This window comes from Scardinius erythrophthalmus (assembly GCF_964197995.2).
Source record: "Scardinius erythrophthalmus genome assembly, chromosome: 19".
In the NCBI taxonomy this organism is placed as follows: domain Eukaryota; kingdom Metazoa; phylum Chordata; class Actinopteri; order Cypriniformes; family Leuciscidae; genus Scardinius; species Scardinius erythrophthalmus.
This window is the reverse complement of record NC_138239.1, coordinates 13,460,196-13,478,255: the sequence shown is the minus strand read 5'-3', so window position 1 is coordinate 13,478,255 and position 18,060 is coordinate 13,460,196. Positions and strand designations below refer to the sequence as shown.

General features: G+C 38.9%; 1 protein-coding gene across 1 annotated transcript in view; it reads right to left on the bottom strand.

The window, feature by feature from the left end:
* The window catches only part of ush2a (Usher syndrome 2A (autosomal recessive, mild)), a gene marked incomplete at both ends in the record, with an annotated part of 211,764 nt that extends 193,968 nt beyond the window's left edge, over nucleotides 1-17,796 (bottom strand). Inside the window, 2 exons of the mRNA XM_081394329.1 lie at nucleotides 15,694-15,859; nucleotides 17,264-17,796. Of these exons, the coding sequence (XP_081250455.1) occupies nucleotides 15,694-15,859; nucleotides 17,264-17,796 (699 nt within the window). The remainder of the gene's footprint in view (nucleotides 1-15,693; nucleotides 15,860-17,263) is intronic.
* Nucleotides 17,797-18,060: the final 264 nt, after the last annotated feature.

Sequence of the window (18,060 nt, the reverse complement as noted above, 5' to 3'; positions counted from 1 at the left end):
AGCGTTCCCATTCCTGACCTCATGGCGATGCTGATTGGCTGATGGCACCACAAGAATGTGCACAGTCCTGAGCCCTTTGCTAGTGATGTGATGTCCAAGACAGCAGACAGGGAAAATATTTTGTACTCTTATAAATTAGGCATGATAAAATCTCTTATAATATAATGAAATATATTTGAATGTAAAACAAATGTTCTAAGAACACAATAATAGCACATTTTTAAACAGAAAAAGGTGTTTTTGCTGCCACATGGTGTTGTTACAGCATCTAGCAGTAGGGGCTAAGGCGCTATGCTAACCAGCCAAACATGGCTGCTTGTATTCTGGCTCCACCTGCATTCACTCCAGCAGGAAATTGGACTATACCATTTCAATTAGGAATGAGGGGCCCTCCTTCTTCTTGTCACATTTCATTTGCAGTAGTTTCAATGCTTAATTTGTGCATTACTTTAGTTGTTCTAAATGGGTTTTTGGTTAAATGCCTAAAATAAGGTCTGTGGTTAATTCAATATATTTTCACATTTTATTCTAAAACATAAAACAAAGTAATACCCCACTCATAATTGTTTTAAGCTTCTAAAGGTCTTGAAAAAGGCGGTTGCTTACAAGTGACTGAGGCTGGAATTTGCGTCCGATTTTGAGCCGAATTCTGACTCGTGCGACTCATTTTCGGGTCAGGCCCGAAATGTCGTGCAGTCGTACGTCGTCTGTCGTGCAGTGTCCGTACAGTGTACAGGGAGAAAAGAGGCAATTAACCTCTCCCGACAGGTTCTGCCATTTTGTTCGCTCTTTGTGACTATATCGCACAGTAGAAGCAGAGCTACGAACCGATTGCCTAAAACTCAGTGTTTTTTCCCTCATTGCATGCAGCAATAAAGAAAACCAAAAGGAGATCTTTAAGTTCTGTAGTTATCAAACTAGCTGCAAATTGCTGTTGCTTACCTCCAGTTCGACCTAATTGTTTTTAGATAATTTTCAATGAGTAAGCAAGCTTCTATCTAATCTATTATTATTATCCTTGCAGCGTATAGGTTATGCAGTGATGCACTATGAAATTATTGTGTGGCAAATTAATTATAATAGGCTATCAATTAAATAATAAATGTAGGCCTTCCCTAATAATGATAATAATAAAAATAATAATAATAATAATACAGTAATACTAATAATAATTGAATACATAAATTGGAAATGCTAAATCCTCTTGATATCGATAGCTGATGATGATGCTTGTTTTGACAATATCTCTGGATTCACGATATGGTCTATTGGCGCAACCTGGCACGGGGGTTTATCGCACATATTTCACACGTATAGTGTGAGCAGTCAAGTCGCAGCTCGACGTTCGGACCGTATAGTGTAAGTGCACCGTGCACGTTTAGAGCACATAAATCGTGAGCTTTGGCTTTACATTAAAATTTACATTACAGTATGTGGCTTTTTATCCCAATGCGTCTTTTAAATGTCTTGGAAAAATGTGTAAAAACCATGATTTATGAATATGGTATTAAAAAGCCACATACACTGCTCTTCTGAGTTTATTTTATTTATTTATTTAGCCCATTTTTATGAGCTGATCATTATGTCATTATCAACCCCGGCATGTTTATTTTAAAGGTGGAGAACAAAAGTCCTTTCTGTTTTGAACTACTTGTGTCCAAAGTCAATCTCATGTCTAAGTTAGCTCATGTTTTGTTAGAATGCATGTGCAAAGTGTGTGTTTGTAGTGTGAGTTTGGTCACTGGTCTGACCTGTCTGGAACGCTGCCTTATGAGATCAAACTGGTGTGGAGGTGGTTTCAGCTCTACAGCAGATTAATAACTGGACGTTCTTTGGAGCTCTTAGTAACGTACTAATCAGCAGGTGCTGACATCTTAAAAGCTCCTCTCTGCTTTCAAATTGAAAAAGGGATATTTAATCTGCACAGGGATTTACCAGAATGTGCAACAAATTTATACCATTATTTATATAACAATGGCTATTTAGCAAAGGTCCAACTAGCAGCAGACAGAAACCACTGCTGAAACTAACAATTATTTATTCCTAAAGTATTGTGGTTTTACAGTACGTAAAGTAGGCACAAAAACAATATATATATTGGAAATGGTGGAAAAAGTACTAAAATGTACAATGTAAACTCTGTGGGAAACGACAATGCTAAGATACAACAACACCCTAAAAACACAGAGCCAAATGTGTAACTTTATCACTAGCTGACATTAAGAAACAGTAATTCTGCACAACAAAGTCTTTAAAGTGATCACATAATGGAAAAGGCAAGCTAATCATTCTTTATAATTTGAAGAGAAAGACTGAAACTTGCAAAAACTGCTTGTTGAATGGGTTCAACCCTTTAGACCATGAAGTCATGAGAAGGAAACCGATTATTACACTTTATATTAGACTCAACAGCAAACTCGCAGCCCATAAGATTTGCCTCCATTGGTTTAAATGAAAGCAAAAAATATCAGGAAGAAATATGGAAAAACCTGGGGGGGAAAATAATAATAAAATATAACCTCTTTAAACTGAAGCAGACCGTCTGACATGAGATTTATGAAATACTTAAAACCCTTTTCATGTGTTAAAGAAAGACAATTTAGCCAACAGGGAAAACAACAGGGCACAATCTTTCGAAAATCTAACTGGGGGCTTTTTATATCAGTGATTTCATAATTCACACCAAAAACAATGTTGCGATCTTTGGGCTTGGACCATAAAGCAGGGCTAGATACAAGCTTAACCTGAAGCCAAGTCGTCTGCAGCAGCTTGAGTGACAAACCATTCCATGATAAAGCCCTTTCCATTTCAGCACTGGAGGAGCTGTCAGGGCCTCTAGAAATATTCCACTCTGGATGAGGGTATCAGCGTGAGCAATCCTCCTCTTTTAACGCTGATACCTGCCGGAGCCCTGCCCTTCTATCTGAATGCACACGCTCTCCCGCCACCTCATACACACTCACACATACATAACCGCAAACATGTGAGATGTTTTATTTATGGCTTATAGCAAGGCCTCCCTGTGATTCTTATCATTTAAATGAAGCAAAAATGTTTTCATATTTGTAATTTGTCACATTATCACATGTTTCATAATGCACAGAGGGGCCAGTGTAGTGATGTGAAATATAACTAGCACAGACAGGAAGTGTGCAGCGTTGCTATTGATGCCAGGGCTTCTCTTCACTGTCCACCATTACAGCGCGAAGAAAACTGATGAAAAGCCAATTTCAGCTTTATCACATTAACACAGCCATGAGAGAGAAACATTTGTTCTACTCAAGTACACTAAAGATACAATTACCAATCTCACATATACATGTTTTATATCAGCCTTCTTTCTCCTGCTGTGAGGATGGCAACAATATATTAAGACTAGCATGACAGTTTATTTAAGAAAAGAAAATTGTCTCTGTGGTGCTGGAGAAGTCAGAAATATATAAGGCAATGTGTCAGGGCTTTTAATAAAGGTAATAACTCTTGAGAGGATATGCTTTACACAGAAAGCATATCATGAGATTTTTTTTGACACAGTTTACTCTGTCTGAATGGAACAGGAATTATTTGAACTAACTAGGTTTTCAATACAATGTACTATTAGTATAGTTTCTACAGTTAGAGCTATGTGTCAGTAAATAATGAAACAAAAAAAATGTATGCTGAGGACCCAGGCAGAAAATAGCAGCAGATAAGCGTTTATTTATTTATTGTTCCTTTCATATTTTTGTTTGTTCCATATTGACACCGTAATGATTAGGCTAGTAGCCTAAAATTCTAAGTCTGATTACCAAATGCTCAAGCAGTGACTATGCATTACAGAACAGAACAGAGTGTGCAATGGATACGACTGCAACTTTGACATTTTAAACTAGGAAATTAGTAAATATTCATAAACCCCACTGTCTGTAAACATATGGCATAATTGTTTTACTGGAAGCTGTTTGTTTTTACAGCATCATTAAATAGTCTTCTTGCTGGGAAAATTAGTGATGCAGGAATACCTAGATTTGTGGTGAGTTACATTCTTTTTATATCAAGATAATGATTTCAAGTAGACTGTTTCTTGAAAACATGACATTTACAAGCAATTTACAAGTGCAAATGTTCCTAATTGATCCGGTTGTCATTAAGGATATTAATCAAACATGCTCTCTCACCAGTGAGGGAGGGTGAATTCAATGTAGCTTCAATGCAACAATGGAAAGAGCAATATCTGCTGTAAAAGTGATTTTCCAAAAGAGATTTTTCCTATTATCTCCCTTTTCTCTTACTTGTGTCTGCCTCTGAAAGTAATAGAAACATTATGCAAATCTATGGCTATACTGCTAATGCACAAAGTAGTTGCACAAAATGCTCTGAGAAGCCATAATAAAAGGTAAGGTTTAAGACAATCCACCAGCAGACCAATAAATATACATTTATGCCAGTCTAAGGCAATCATCACCATTACTATATTGCTTATTCTCATTACTTGACCTCATTTGACTCGTGTGAACAAACTCCTGGTTCGAGTTGAAATTTAATATGTAGGATTAGGAGTTTGTTCAAATGTGTCATATATATAATGCATTATAGTCCTTGAAAATCATGGGATGTTAAAGCAGTTAAAATGTTGATATAACCTTTATGGAATTGAAAATCAGACCAAGTAAGTGAGCACATACATCATTCACTTGCAAGATTACCAGTCCTGAACAACCATCAAAGTAAAATAACCAAGCCCACATTTCATGTAGCCTCTCATTATTTATTACCTCTAAAGATGAAATATATAATTGAGCCAGTGTCGTGCATATGTGATGTTTTCTGTTTGATGAATTGCCGTTTATTTAGAAATGCCGGAAATGTTTAACATACAGGCGCATTTTAGCGCCTGACTTATTGCCGTCCGGCCTTATTTATGTAGTGCACTGAGTGCTGGTGTGTTCATATGACTTTGCTGTACACTTTACAGATTGTGGATGGAGGGGCAGCGTGCCACGAGCTACCCATCCATCTCCTGACAGGCTTCAGATCCAGGACTGTATACTTCATTTTTTCTTCTACCCATCCCTCTCGTGCCTTTCACTAGCAATAAACACATGCTAACCAGGCAGAAGGGCAGTGGCAGCTAAACAGAGGAGACGTAATCAGCTCCGCCACATCTGCAAAGAGCTGCGACCCCGCAGCTATGACAGATTACAGGACTCCGATGTGGCCACACAATGCATTTGATCTGTCTGATCAACACGGACGATTTCCGGGATGGCACTCGCCCCGTGGCCGTACGCCCGTCTGTCATTGTTACTCACGCCTGGTCTGAGAGACATAATATACAGTGAAATTCCGCATATCGACTTATGGCCATTACCAGTTTCGCAGGGAGCTCTGCCACTCAGCATTGCCCTTTTTGATTTATATCCATCCGCCACTGATCTTCTCTGACTTTAATCTGAATAAAGACTCCTGAGAAAACTTGCCAAGGAAAGCCTATCTCTGGGTTAGCGTTTAATTCCGTCTGACATTGATGCGCTGAAACACATATAAACGCCTCGACGGACCAGATTAAACAATGCTCTGTTCGTCATTGCTGGCGGTTCTCAAAAGCCCAGTGTATTTTCCTTTCGATACGACACTTAATTTAAAACCAGTATATTCATAAGCACTGCGAGAAGTGCCGCCCATGTCCTGAAGAAGTCAACTCCAGGAGCTTACAGCAGCAAAGACTCTAATTTCCTGTCAACACTTTGGGGTGATTTATTCACCACTCATGGCCTCCGGTGCCCGTAGACAGTGAGCTGGGGAAAGGTGGAAGCACTCCTTGCCTCCATCCACCTTGTTTCACCTTCACTTGCGCTGCCAATCAGTCTCCATCACTCTGGGTGGCACGAGAAGCTCTGAAAGGTCAGCTGACCCGCTGCCAGCTCCCCTGCCAGAGCCAGAGGGCAGCCTGATAGCAGTGCTGATGTCTCCTCTGCTTCAGACTGGCTCCTGCGCTTCAACAAAGTTTATTCACAGCACACCTTTATCTATAAAGATAAACATCATGACATCATGATATTCGAATGTATATTTTCCATTTTTTGTTCTAGATTTTCAGTGGTTTATTGTGAAAAGCAATGAAAAATAAGCTGCAATCACAAGTCACATCAACAGGGCTTTGAGTCTATTTGTGTTAAAGACTGTATTACTAAACATATACTGTGAAAGCGAGCTGCCTACAGGCCTTTATTATACTGCATGATCTTTTTTTCCCTCACAGAGATAGTTTGACTCGAGGCAGCCAGCTACCCTTTGCCAACCCCACCACCTCACCCCGGTTTTAGTGGTCCTCTGGCTCAAGGGGCCCTGGGCCACAGGCTGGCTGGCCTACTTATCTTTGGGTGGGGTGAAGTTCATGCAGGGTGATGAGGCATGTGCACATTCGGGTTAAGAGCTTGAGACTCGGCAGCTCTTGGCCAAAACAAATGTCCCCGGAGAACGAGTGTCTACCACAGTGCAAGCCTCTGCGATCGAAATGGCACGGCCAAGGCCTAGACCCTTGTGGAAGCTCTAATTGTGCGTGAAAATGTTCATTAACTTGTGGAATTCTCACGAACTTCGAACAGCCAAAGACAACATATAAACAGCCACAAGAGCGCAGTTTCGGAACACTTCCCCCATGAGCTGGAGAACATACTGTTATTGGGCATGTGCCATGTGGATTTTTGAGGCTATTTGACCAAAAAATTATTTGAATGTTTGAAAATAAAGTAAACATGAGGTCAAATTTACTAAATTTTGCAGAAAAAATGGTCCATTTTCTGCTGTCAATAGCTTAGTGATGTATAAAGCACAGTTCACACTTGAAGTCACTTTCTAACCAAGCAGCTTTCTGTAGGTTAACAGGGCGAATTTGTGTGACCAAATTGCGAAATCTGTGTGGGGAGATCTTTCGCCCTCATGCAAATTGCAATCACGTGGATTTCTATTGAAATTACAGAATGTGGCCCATGAAAATTTGCACAACAACGGTAAATGCCATTGCACCTTTTCACGATTATTGAAGAAAAAAAATACACGTATACACACAAGTTTGCTCAGTGCAATCAAGTCCACTGTCTTTTATATAACACAATTGTATATTCAAGAATATATAATATTCAATGCTTTGTAACTGTTCAATAAATAAGAAGACAATTTTGAGTTATGTCTAAAAAAGCAGCCTACAATAAGGTGCAAATGAAGTCAAGCAGAATTAACTGTTGCAGGTCTCTGAGCAACACACAATCAAGAGTTGAGTTGATCAATTTAGTGCAGTTGTGTAACGTAGGGTGAACTCAAAAACAAACGAGAGCTGGATCCAAATGCAGTGAGTTTACTGACAAAAATAAACACATCAAACACAAAGGCCAGAGAAACAGGAACAGACTGAGTGCACCAAACATCACATCCATGTAGGAACAAGACTCGACAAGGAACGCAAGAAACACTGGGGTTTAAATGCACAAGGGGTAATTGTCAAACAAGACACACCTGGGGAAAAATCAAATAACTAATCAACCAGAAAAACTACAAAGGACTACAAAACATGGCGCAGAACAGGAAATAACATAAAAAGAGGACGTAATATCGCATGTGTAACACAAAGTATTCAAAAAGCAGTAGATGAAGTAGAGGGGTGTGGCTAAAACTCAGGTTATACTGTATGTTTTACTAAAAGGAAAAAAATACCAGAGGTTAAGTTAAAGTTATATAAGCAGGAAATGGAGCAAGTGCCTGTAGTCAAATATCTCGGTGTATGGATGGATTCCAGGATGACTTTTGCTATACATGCTAAAAATCTGATTAAGAAATGTAAAAAAGGAGTAAATATATTAAGATGTTTAACAGGGGTGGAATGGGGAGCTTGTAGATTATCGTTGAAAAGAATTTATAATACTTTAATTAGATCAAGTTTAGATTACGGAAGTATAATTTACGGTTTTGCAAACAAGACTACACTCAAAAAGATTGAAGCAATACAAAATCAAGCTCTAAGAATATGTTGTGGTGCAGTCAGAACATCTCCCATAGCAGCTCTACAGGTAGAAGTTTGTGTTGCTCCGTTAAAACTTCGAAGACATAAAATAAGACTGAATTATTGGGTTAATATAAAAGGTCATAAAAAGAATCATTCAGTGAAGGGAGTACTAGAAGAATGCTGGGAACATGGGAACAAAAACATTAAAAGCTTGGGATGGAGTGTTCAAAGAGAAGCACAAGAAGCGGTTATTGAAGATTGTGATGTTAGCCCTACTGTGATATTATCCAGTATACCACCATGGATTTTTCCAAGGCCAATAATTGACCTACAAATTCAAATGAAAATTAAAAATGAGAAAGACATCCTAAAGAATATTATAGCACAGCAGTATTTAGATCAGATTTACGCATCATGGGTGCAAATATTTACTGATGGCTCTAAGGATCCTATCTCTGGAAGAACAGCAGCTGCTGTATATATTCCTAAGTTTCAAATTAGTATCAAGAAAAGAATAACTGATCATATCTCTGTATTTGCAGCAGAATTAGTTGCCATGATGGTTGCACTCCAGTGGGTAGAGGACATAAAACCGAGATTAGTAGCTATATGTTCTGATTCGTTTGCAGCAATCACAAGCCTCGTAAGTGGAAATAAAGTATCAAGGCAAGACATTATATATGAGATACTTGCAAGTTTGCTAAGAATAAGTAGTGTAAGCTTAATAGTGTTTGTGTGGGTTCCTGCTCATGTGGGACTGGAGGCAAATGAAGTGGTAGATAGACTAGCAAAGCAAGCAGTAAAACATAATGAGGTAAATGTGCAAGTGACGTTGAGCAAAAATGAAGTTAAAAGTAAAATAAAAGAATTCATAAACAATAAATGGCAAGAACTATGGAATAATGAGGTCAAGGGAAGACAGTTGTATAGTACTCAGAAGCAAGTAGGAAATGGAAGAAGTGTTTTTTAGGAATAGGAAAGAGGATACGATTGTTTCTCGTATTAGAATAGGGCACACGCGATTAAATCATTCCTTGTTTAAGATAGGAAAACATGATACGGGAAAATGTAATTATTGTGATCAGGCAGAAACAATAGAACATGTTTTAATAGAATGTTTAAAATATGAAAAAGAAAGGTTAGTACTTAAGGGGATAGTAAGAAAATTGGGTGTGGTAGTATTCAGTATGGAAAGTCTATTGGGAAAGCAAGTAGAACAAGTAAAAATATATAGTGCGATAATGAATTATCTCAAAGCAATAGGGGTAGATTGGAGAATTTGAAGAATAGGGGATACATTTTTTTTTTTTTTTTTTTTTTTTAGTTGCTTATTGTTTTTTGTTTTTTTTGTGCTTCACACTCCAGTCCAGTTGGTGGCGGTAATGCACCGAAAGTTGGTTTGCCAACCGCCATAAAACACCAAGCGAAGAAGAAGAAGAAGAAATAACATAAAAGTCCATACAAGACCAGGCTGGGATCATGACAAGTTGAGTGATTGATTCGAATCTCACACTCATAAAGACAGGGATGTGTTTGTCTTTTTTAAAGAATCAGTGTTTTTTTAATGAATCTGTTCATTTAATTATTCAATTACTCACTTGTAGAGATTGTCACTTGTTCGACTTGTGAATGAATTGATGTTTGTTTATCGGTTTATTCAAAAAAAATTAAACCGAAATTAATCGGTTTATTCAACAACTCAAATGGATGTAGCCTAGCCTATATCAATTCCAAGAACGCAAAGAACGGACTTGCGTTCTCGTGGAGACCGGTCTTGCCAGGCGACCTTGAAAGAACGAACCCGGAAGGACGTGAGAATTGAGATATGCTGTGATCTTGTTGCTCAACTGACCGTCCCAGTATATTATAAGTAGCGGCTAATGCACAATAAATACAAAATAACATCACAAACAATTGTCACAACCAATTAAAACAATTCTTTCATATTATTATAGACATTATTTTCATATAATTGTATATCTTTTTTTTTTCAGCTTCTAAATAGAAAAGGAAACTGATTATGGTTTTATTTCAGCTTCTAAATGGAAGCAGCTTAGTAACTCAGTTCTGTTTGACACAGGAAAGGGTTCTGTTTGACACAGGAAAGGTCTCTACTTGGCATCACAGCAGCTTTTTAAATTGTAACCAAACACGAGATCTGAAAGTTAGAGCAGACAAAACAATGTTTGTGACACAGATACCCTAGAATGGACAAGATGTAGATGTGATAATGTCCACTTCACCAGCAAAGAACCCCATCAAAAGAGTCTCAACCTTTATATGCAAGAACAATGAAGTTTGAAACATTTATAAGTGCAAGTTTTGTCATGACAGGTACCTGACACACATTGATATGATAATTCAGATTTACACGGAGGAACTGCTGTAATCACTGCTCCTCCTTGGCATTTACATTTTCAACTTTTCCTCTTCGACGACTCTTTTCATGTGTCAGCTAAGCTGTGATACGTTCACGGTTTTGAACTGACGTGCAAAGAGAGACAAAAAGAACACGGTTGTACTTTTCCTCCCTGCCGACTCTTAAGCCACTCAATACTTGCTTGATCTCAATTATGGCCCACATCTTCAGAGAGACAAATTACTCACAATAAGCAGTGCAACAAACAACAGACAGGAGCCCAGTGTCGCTCCTCATCGTCAACCGAGCAGGCAGCATAAAAGGCATATCACTCTTCTCTAGCTTCTCCTCCTCTGTTGCTCTCACTCTCCTCTTAAAGTAATGACTACGGACAAGCACCTACAGATCAACTCCTCTTTTCTTTTTCCCTGAAGCCTTTCTAAATGCTGTAATGTTGTATTCCGTTTGAGTGTTTCTTTTTTCCTCCGCTCTCTTTATCTTGGAGTTTGCTTTGACTATAGAGGCTTCCTCCACAGACGGCAGAAAGACAGCTACCTGTCAGGTCGCTTAATTATTTGGCGGTCTGCTTTTTACAAAACCATACTGGCAGACAGTAGCAGAGTAAAAGACAAATAATCTCAAACTGACCCTGAGGGAATGTGAAAGTAAAGTGATAGCGATTATGCTAAAAACCCAGGCTTACCTGTATATTATAGTCTTATATTCCTGATTATAATTAAAAGTAGGAAGAAAAAGCAAGGGGTAATGATGCATGACAGACAAACAACAAGTAAATCTAAAGATAACGGCATGGATGGTTTTGGAAGGTCACCACTCCAGTTCATTTTCAACCAGGGGTACTTGTACCCAGGGGTACTTGACTTGGAAATATTAGATTTTGCTTTGTTGAAGATATAAAACAAAAACTGGCTTAAAATAAAAATATGAATAGTGTCAATAAAATAAAATTTAAATGACAACATGTATTTTGTATAGTACCTCTCAACATTGTGGTAGATATAATTAATTAGTACAAATTCAAATTAAAAGTTAAAATTAAAATCATTATTTTTTGTCGATCATTGTCGATGGTCGATCTTTCAGTCCATGCTGTTTTCAGTTGATGAATGAACCAGATGTAATGTTGTAATGTGCCTCCTATCCAGTAAATCATTGTAAACTTTGTGCTTTGTTACTTTTAATATAAAAAAGTCTCAGTTTTCATATTCTGCCAATTTTATTACGGAATCCATACAAGAAATACCATTTTGGCCCTCTTTAATGTGGCGTGACAGATCATTGTAGCGCCTCGGTTCAAGCGAAGAGGCAACGCGGAGTGCACGTGAATTGCTTTACTACTAGTTACAGCATGAAATGAACATGAATGAACATCAGAAGGTATGTTGAAAAAAGATACAGTACATCCCAAAATCCGTAGCAGTCTCATGTAATCGCTCAATCAGTGTTTCAACCATGGACAGACAGCAATGAAACAGTCTCATAATGTTACATATTACCTCAGAAAAGCCATAAAATGTCCATTAACTCGATAGTTAGTTAGCTACAAAAAAATTTACTCTAGAGAGGATAATTTTGCTAAATATAGGCTATGCATTATATTACATATTACTTTACCTGTTCTTCAATATTTCATGTTTGAATAAATCAGTCATGTTTTTTTGACAGACACCATTTAAATGTTTATATTTAAAAAAAAAGTAATTTAAAAGTTATTATTGTTAAGTTGTTATGATAAAACCTTCATAATGTATACCCTATGTATAATTTAAATGTAAGTAGCATATAAAAGTTAGTTCATTTTACCTTTACTATTAATGTACCAACTGGGGTTCCCTAGTTTACGTCATTAGTTGAGAGATTTTTTTTTTTTGTCCTTGAGAAAATTTGCCATGTACTATACCTGATTCATACCCCAATTAATTAATAACACATTTAATTGAATCAAAATCAGAATCGAATCAAATCACAAGCTTGTGAAACGAAATCGAATTGTAAAATTTGTGTCAATACACAGTGCATTGGTCACTGAGGTCGACTTGTAAGTTTATGCTGATTTTTTTTATGCTTAAACACAGACTTCTCAGACAGGGGTTTCCTAGGATATAGGCTATAGCCTAAGCTTTCAATAGGATAAGTGACAGAAATTCAACATAAATAGGCTTTTTACAATCATAGTCATAACAAAAAGCTCTCTGCCATGTTCTCATGCTCTAAACATAATACATTTAAACACAATTGCATAATCTGTAGGGCTGTGACGGTGGCAGTTTTTTACCACCGCGGTAGTAATGGACCCAAATACCGGCGGTGTTGCGGTGGTTGGGGGGGGGGGGGGGGAAAGAAAAAAAAAAAAAAAAAAAGAAAGAAACAACACACTAAAGCCTGAAAAGCATTGAAATAAATATCAGTAAATACTGGTAACTTACATAATATAATAAAGTTGAATCTATTAAAAAAAAATTAAAAATAAAAAAAATAAACTTTCCACACAAAGGCGCGTGATAAAGCCTACCGCTCTGCGCTTTGAGAGGGATGTGGACACGAGCAGGAAAGAGACCATCGATCTCGTTTCTGATATCCTCATGTTTTCTACTTGTAAAAGGTATGAAGAGCGAATTTTATCTTCCACAAGGGCACGGCATTTAAGCTGTTTGCGCGCTGCCAGAGAAAGCAAAACTAAAATCACCCGCGCGTGTGAAACGCGCTTTACAAAATGAACTTGACGCGCCTTACAAATTATCATATGTCTAACAAGCACAAACTGTGTTAAAAATAATTTGACTTACAAGTAAAAATGTTGGCTATCTGTCCTACAGCGTTTTTCTACTTCAGACATCCCAAGTCTCCCGGAAGTTCCCGGAGTCTCCCGCATATTGATAGCGGCTCCCTGATGCCCGCAAATCAGTTAAAATCTCCCGGAAGCAAGAGCGCGCAAGCGTAGCGCGCGCACGGCAGAGAAAGGGAGCGAGACATAGATATCGGAGCGAGAGACCTTGCGTGTGTGCGTGTGTGCCTCGGGATTTTATCTCTACTCTCGAACCGAATTTATCAGGACCCCCCCCCCCCCCACCCACCCACCCTTTGGGTGAGACGCGAGTGAAGATATGGGAAAAGAAAAAAGAGATTCCATTCAGGGATGAGTCACGATTTTTGAATATTCGATTAGTTGATTTAATTAAAGAATATCTAATGTTCTAATGTCTGTTGTGCGATCATTCTCTAAAATAAAATCTCCATGTTCTGGTGCTGATGCAGTGGTGACACGTTCATGTAACCGGAGGGTGACGCAGTGCTGCAAATAACGCACATAACAGCTGTCACAAAGAACCGGCAAAAGTAATGATTATGAACGTGTCAAATATAGCAAGGAGACATTTGAATTGTTTATTAATAAAGTGTTTTGTGTGCGCGTGTGTGTGTCAGTGTCGAGCTGCAAAGATGAAGTCGATGCTCACTCTTGCAGTGAACGCGCCTGAGAAATGCACACTTCATATGGAAAACATAAGCATATGCTAGTCGGTTTATTTTCGTTTTGAATTGTTTTGTTTAAAAGTAGATAATTCAAGCTTTCTATAAGGGATAACTAATGGAATATTTTTAAATTCGCTAATAATCGGGTGACCAGATCGCAAACCAGAATTCAAAGTCGACAAAGCTTAAGTTTATGGGCTCACGTAGGCTACAACTCTCTCATTCGTCATGAATTCAAACTTTTCCATGGCTGCGATATAACATTTAATTGCTAACCTATTATTTCTTTTGTAAACAAAGCTTTGTGTGTCATAATATTAAAATAAAACAGCATTCATATACAAACATTTTTTTTAGGCAAAACACCGCCGGTACTATTCAGCCACCGCGGTGGCGCTTTACAACCGCGGTGGTGCGGTTGTCAAGTTTACCGGCACCTGTAATCTCCATTTTTTTGTAAGGACTACAATATTTCAATGCAATAAAGAGTTTTGCATGGTCGAAAGGTCTATATATCGATTTTAAAAAGATGCGTAAAGGTGCAGATGCATAATGCATTTATATCTTAGTTGAATAGTTAGATAGATACATGATGGAAAAAACTGAAACCAGATACTTAGACTATGTCAGTAATAGCCCTCCGCAAGTAGACCACCATGAAGAGTTAAGGCTGAAAATAGGCTAATTTTGTCCCTGGAATATAGTGACCGGCCTGCAGTTTAAATTCCTAATGGGCACAGAGAATAGGCTATATCTTATATAGTCCAAGTCAAGGCTGTCGCAGGAAGGGAACATATTACCTCTGAATTTGTGGGAAGGATCTCATTATCATAATAATGTTTTCTGTCCCAGAAGTCAACCTGCTATTCATAATCTGAACGATTGCAATTTAAAGCCATAATGATCACTACTATTGTAAGGTAATACTCTCCACAAACAGAGCACTCTGTTTCCTGATGCTGGCCAAGTTGATCCTCTACTCTTTCTCCTCTCATTTCTGACTCAGAGATACAGGCAGCCATTCGCAAAGCTGAACAATGCCAGAGAGCCAGTCCTAATGGGGCTGACTGGTACTTTGTCTGTGCAAAGGGCTTAGAAAGCCGAGAATGAAACATGACCCAGCAATTCCAAGTTTCTGTGCTCTTCATATTTGCATCGCTGCATTGGATGTGGATCATTTTTGAAAACAAAGGAGAGGCAAAAGCAGTTGAGTATTTCTGACAGGAATGAAGCAGGAGCGACTGGGCATGGTGTGTGTGTTGATATGTATTCAGAGCGGGGTGTGTGAGGGGCTGACCTGCTCTCTTCCCCCTTCCTGCCCTCACAGCTGCAGGAAAGCAGATGTTTACCACTGTAATTAACGCCTTCTATTCATGCATCTTGTCCAAAGTGGAAATCTGTTGTGACATGGGTTCAGCGAGAACCTGCAGCGGGTTCTCTCGACACAATATTAATATCAATATTTTCCAGCAGCTAATTACCTCAGATATGAATGGAGCGTGATTTAGTGTTGCCAGAGCAACACTACATGACACTTGACTAAGCTTATTATATTATTTTTTTCTGCAGTGCTAGAAAAAATATTAATCAACACTGTCAGCTCAACAACATATATTTTCAAGTACAATACATTAAAATAATCTTAATCACATCAAGTGCCTTAATGTATGTATATATATATATATATATATATATATATATACCACCTCTGAAACCACTTTGTCAACATAACCACGGCCACAATAACATCACAGCTATCTGAAAGCAATCCAAACAAATCCTGATGAATAGAATCAAGTCCTGCCCTATTTTCCAATATAAATAACCACAGAAAGAGTAAGAATAGAAACACGCTGCCTACCTGTAGAGCCATGTGTGTCCAGTGGCCAATGCTAATGTGACCTGCAGTCTTCATGCTTTTGGAGAAGTTTTGTCTGCTCTGAATGCTGTGGTGGATCTGAATGTCTTCCTCCGAGACTGTCACCAGAAGCACCAGTCTGCCCATTGCGCTCTTTTCGATTAAAGTCCTGCACATTAGGAAAATAAACATTAATGATTGGATGAGACCAATTTAGGTATTCAAAACAAGCACCATAAAAGAATATCCAAAATTTTGCATTGCATAATACATCTTTATATTAAGCGCTTCATAACATTTCATATAGAACAGTGAAAGACATTAGTAAACAATCAATACACCTTTAAAAGATCGGCTATGAAAATCCAACAACCCTCTTTTACTAGGAAATTCCTTGCCATCTGAAATGAACATCACTCTGACATTTATGCATGTTGTATCAATATTTTCCATTTGCCTTTTCTTGTTACTCAAAAACACCCTCATACACTGTCATATGAAACACCATTAAAGACGTTTTACGGGAAACGGCAACATTTACGAACACAGGCCACCGCATCCAATAAATCATAAAGCATTTGTACTCAGGTTGCGGCTGGCCCCGGAGTCAGAAACATCTCACCTATAGCCAAGCTTTGCTGCCTGCTCCACTTGCAATTAGGCCAGGCTTCTCAAGGGAAGGCAACGTTTTAGTATTCAATATGTCTAGTAAGGCAAGTGTTCCAAAAAACTACGTCTGAGCAGTGTATATTTTTATGTCATATTACCAAGGGGATCTTAGGCAAGGTATTAAACACAGGACAATTAATTCACTATAAGAACAGAATAAACACGCACGCCTGTTGACTCTGCCTCGCGCCACTTCAAGGAGAGAACGCGTCGGGCCTTGACCGCACAGCCTTGACCGCACAGACTCACTTATTTATTTTTCAACACTACACGCTGGTGGCTTTCTCTCTCTTTTCATGCTCTGCACTTGATATAAAATGCTGAAACAGTTGTTCTTCTTCTATAGCCTGTCTGACTCCATCCTTTCATCCCATCACCCACTTTCAACTATATCATTTTCTGTGCTGTGGAAAAACAAAGTGGCCTTTGAGTTGATGCTTTTTTGTCAGAGCTCAGGAAACACTGTGGCAATTTCATTTCATTGATCTAAAACTGGCCACAGCTGGTCTTGCCGGAGCAGAGCAAACAGGACTCAGAGCTTTTTCAACTTGGCAGGACTCCTCACAGAATGTATTCCATGTACTAACATGCTTTCAAAGTGGAGATACAACAGAGGAAATGTCTGAAAATGAGGTGAAGACAACCAACAGCTGAGTGGGGATCAACTACACAGGAAAAGTTATTTTGAATAAAACCAGCTCTGGCAAGGCGAGCGGTCGAGCTAATCCATATCGGGTTTAGATCATACAGCGGTGTTCTAACAAGTCATTCTTTTCCTGGAACGGAACAGGTATTGAAACTGATCCGGTTGATTAAGTAAAATATTCACTCTCTAAGTGACAGAAACACTTGCACTGCCTCTCTGATCTTCTTAAGGGAAAATTCTGGACGTGTGTCTACTTACATTACAGTGTCTTGCTCGAGTTTCAGCCACACCGTTAGAGTAAATGAGCTTGCTTGGCCAAAGCTTAGAGTTGAGGGGGAAGCCGGACAACCTCTCGAGGTGGGAAAGGTGAAGCTGGTGGAATCAGCCTCTGCACCTGGCCGGTGGTCTTGTGCGTCACCTTTCCAGCACGTGTTCACATCTGTGGCGAAAATGTCTGTGTAGTCTAGCGTAGAGGAACTATATGGACACTCTTGGATACAGAACTTCTGGATACAGGTGAGGAGATCCTCCTGAACCTGGCCGACTTGACAGAAAGTACTCCTTTCAGGAATTCCACATGTGGCCCTTGTCGGCGTGGTGCTGACAGATTTATATGCCCCTATGTTCTCGAGCCTGGGGAAGTTGCCCTGAGGGGCAACCAGGCTGAGGGAGGCATAAATGCCTAGGGTGTACAGTAATAACATAGCACCTTTGTGCCCAAGGAGCCAATTCGTCGTTGGTGCTGAGGTTGCCTCCTGATGTAGTGATCTTAAATAAGTAATGATGGTCATGCCGGTGGTGACATTTTTACAGTCCAGTGCCTTGGGTAAGGCAGCGCAGCTTAATGGCACAATGTCAAAGAGGAGGCCAAAGCCTTCACATGATAGCTAGGATTTGGGCCTGTCAAAGTCCTGTAGAAAACCAAAGGGAGAAAGGAAGAGCAAAATCATATGTGAAAACATATTTATGAAAAATATTATACCCTGACACCCTCCCTGAGGCTCTTAGGATTCCGCTTGATGCAAGAAAAGCTTAACAATTACTTTTGCTGGTGA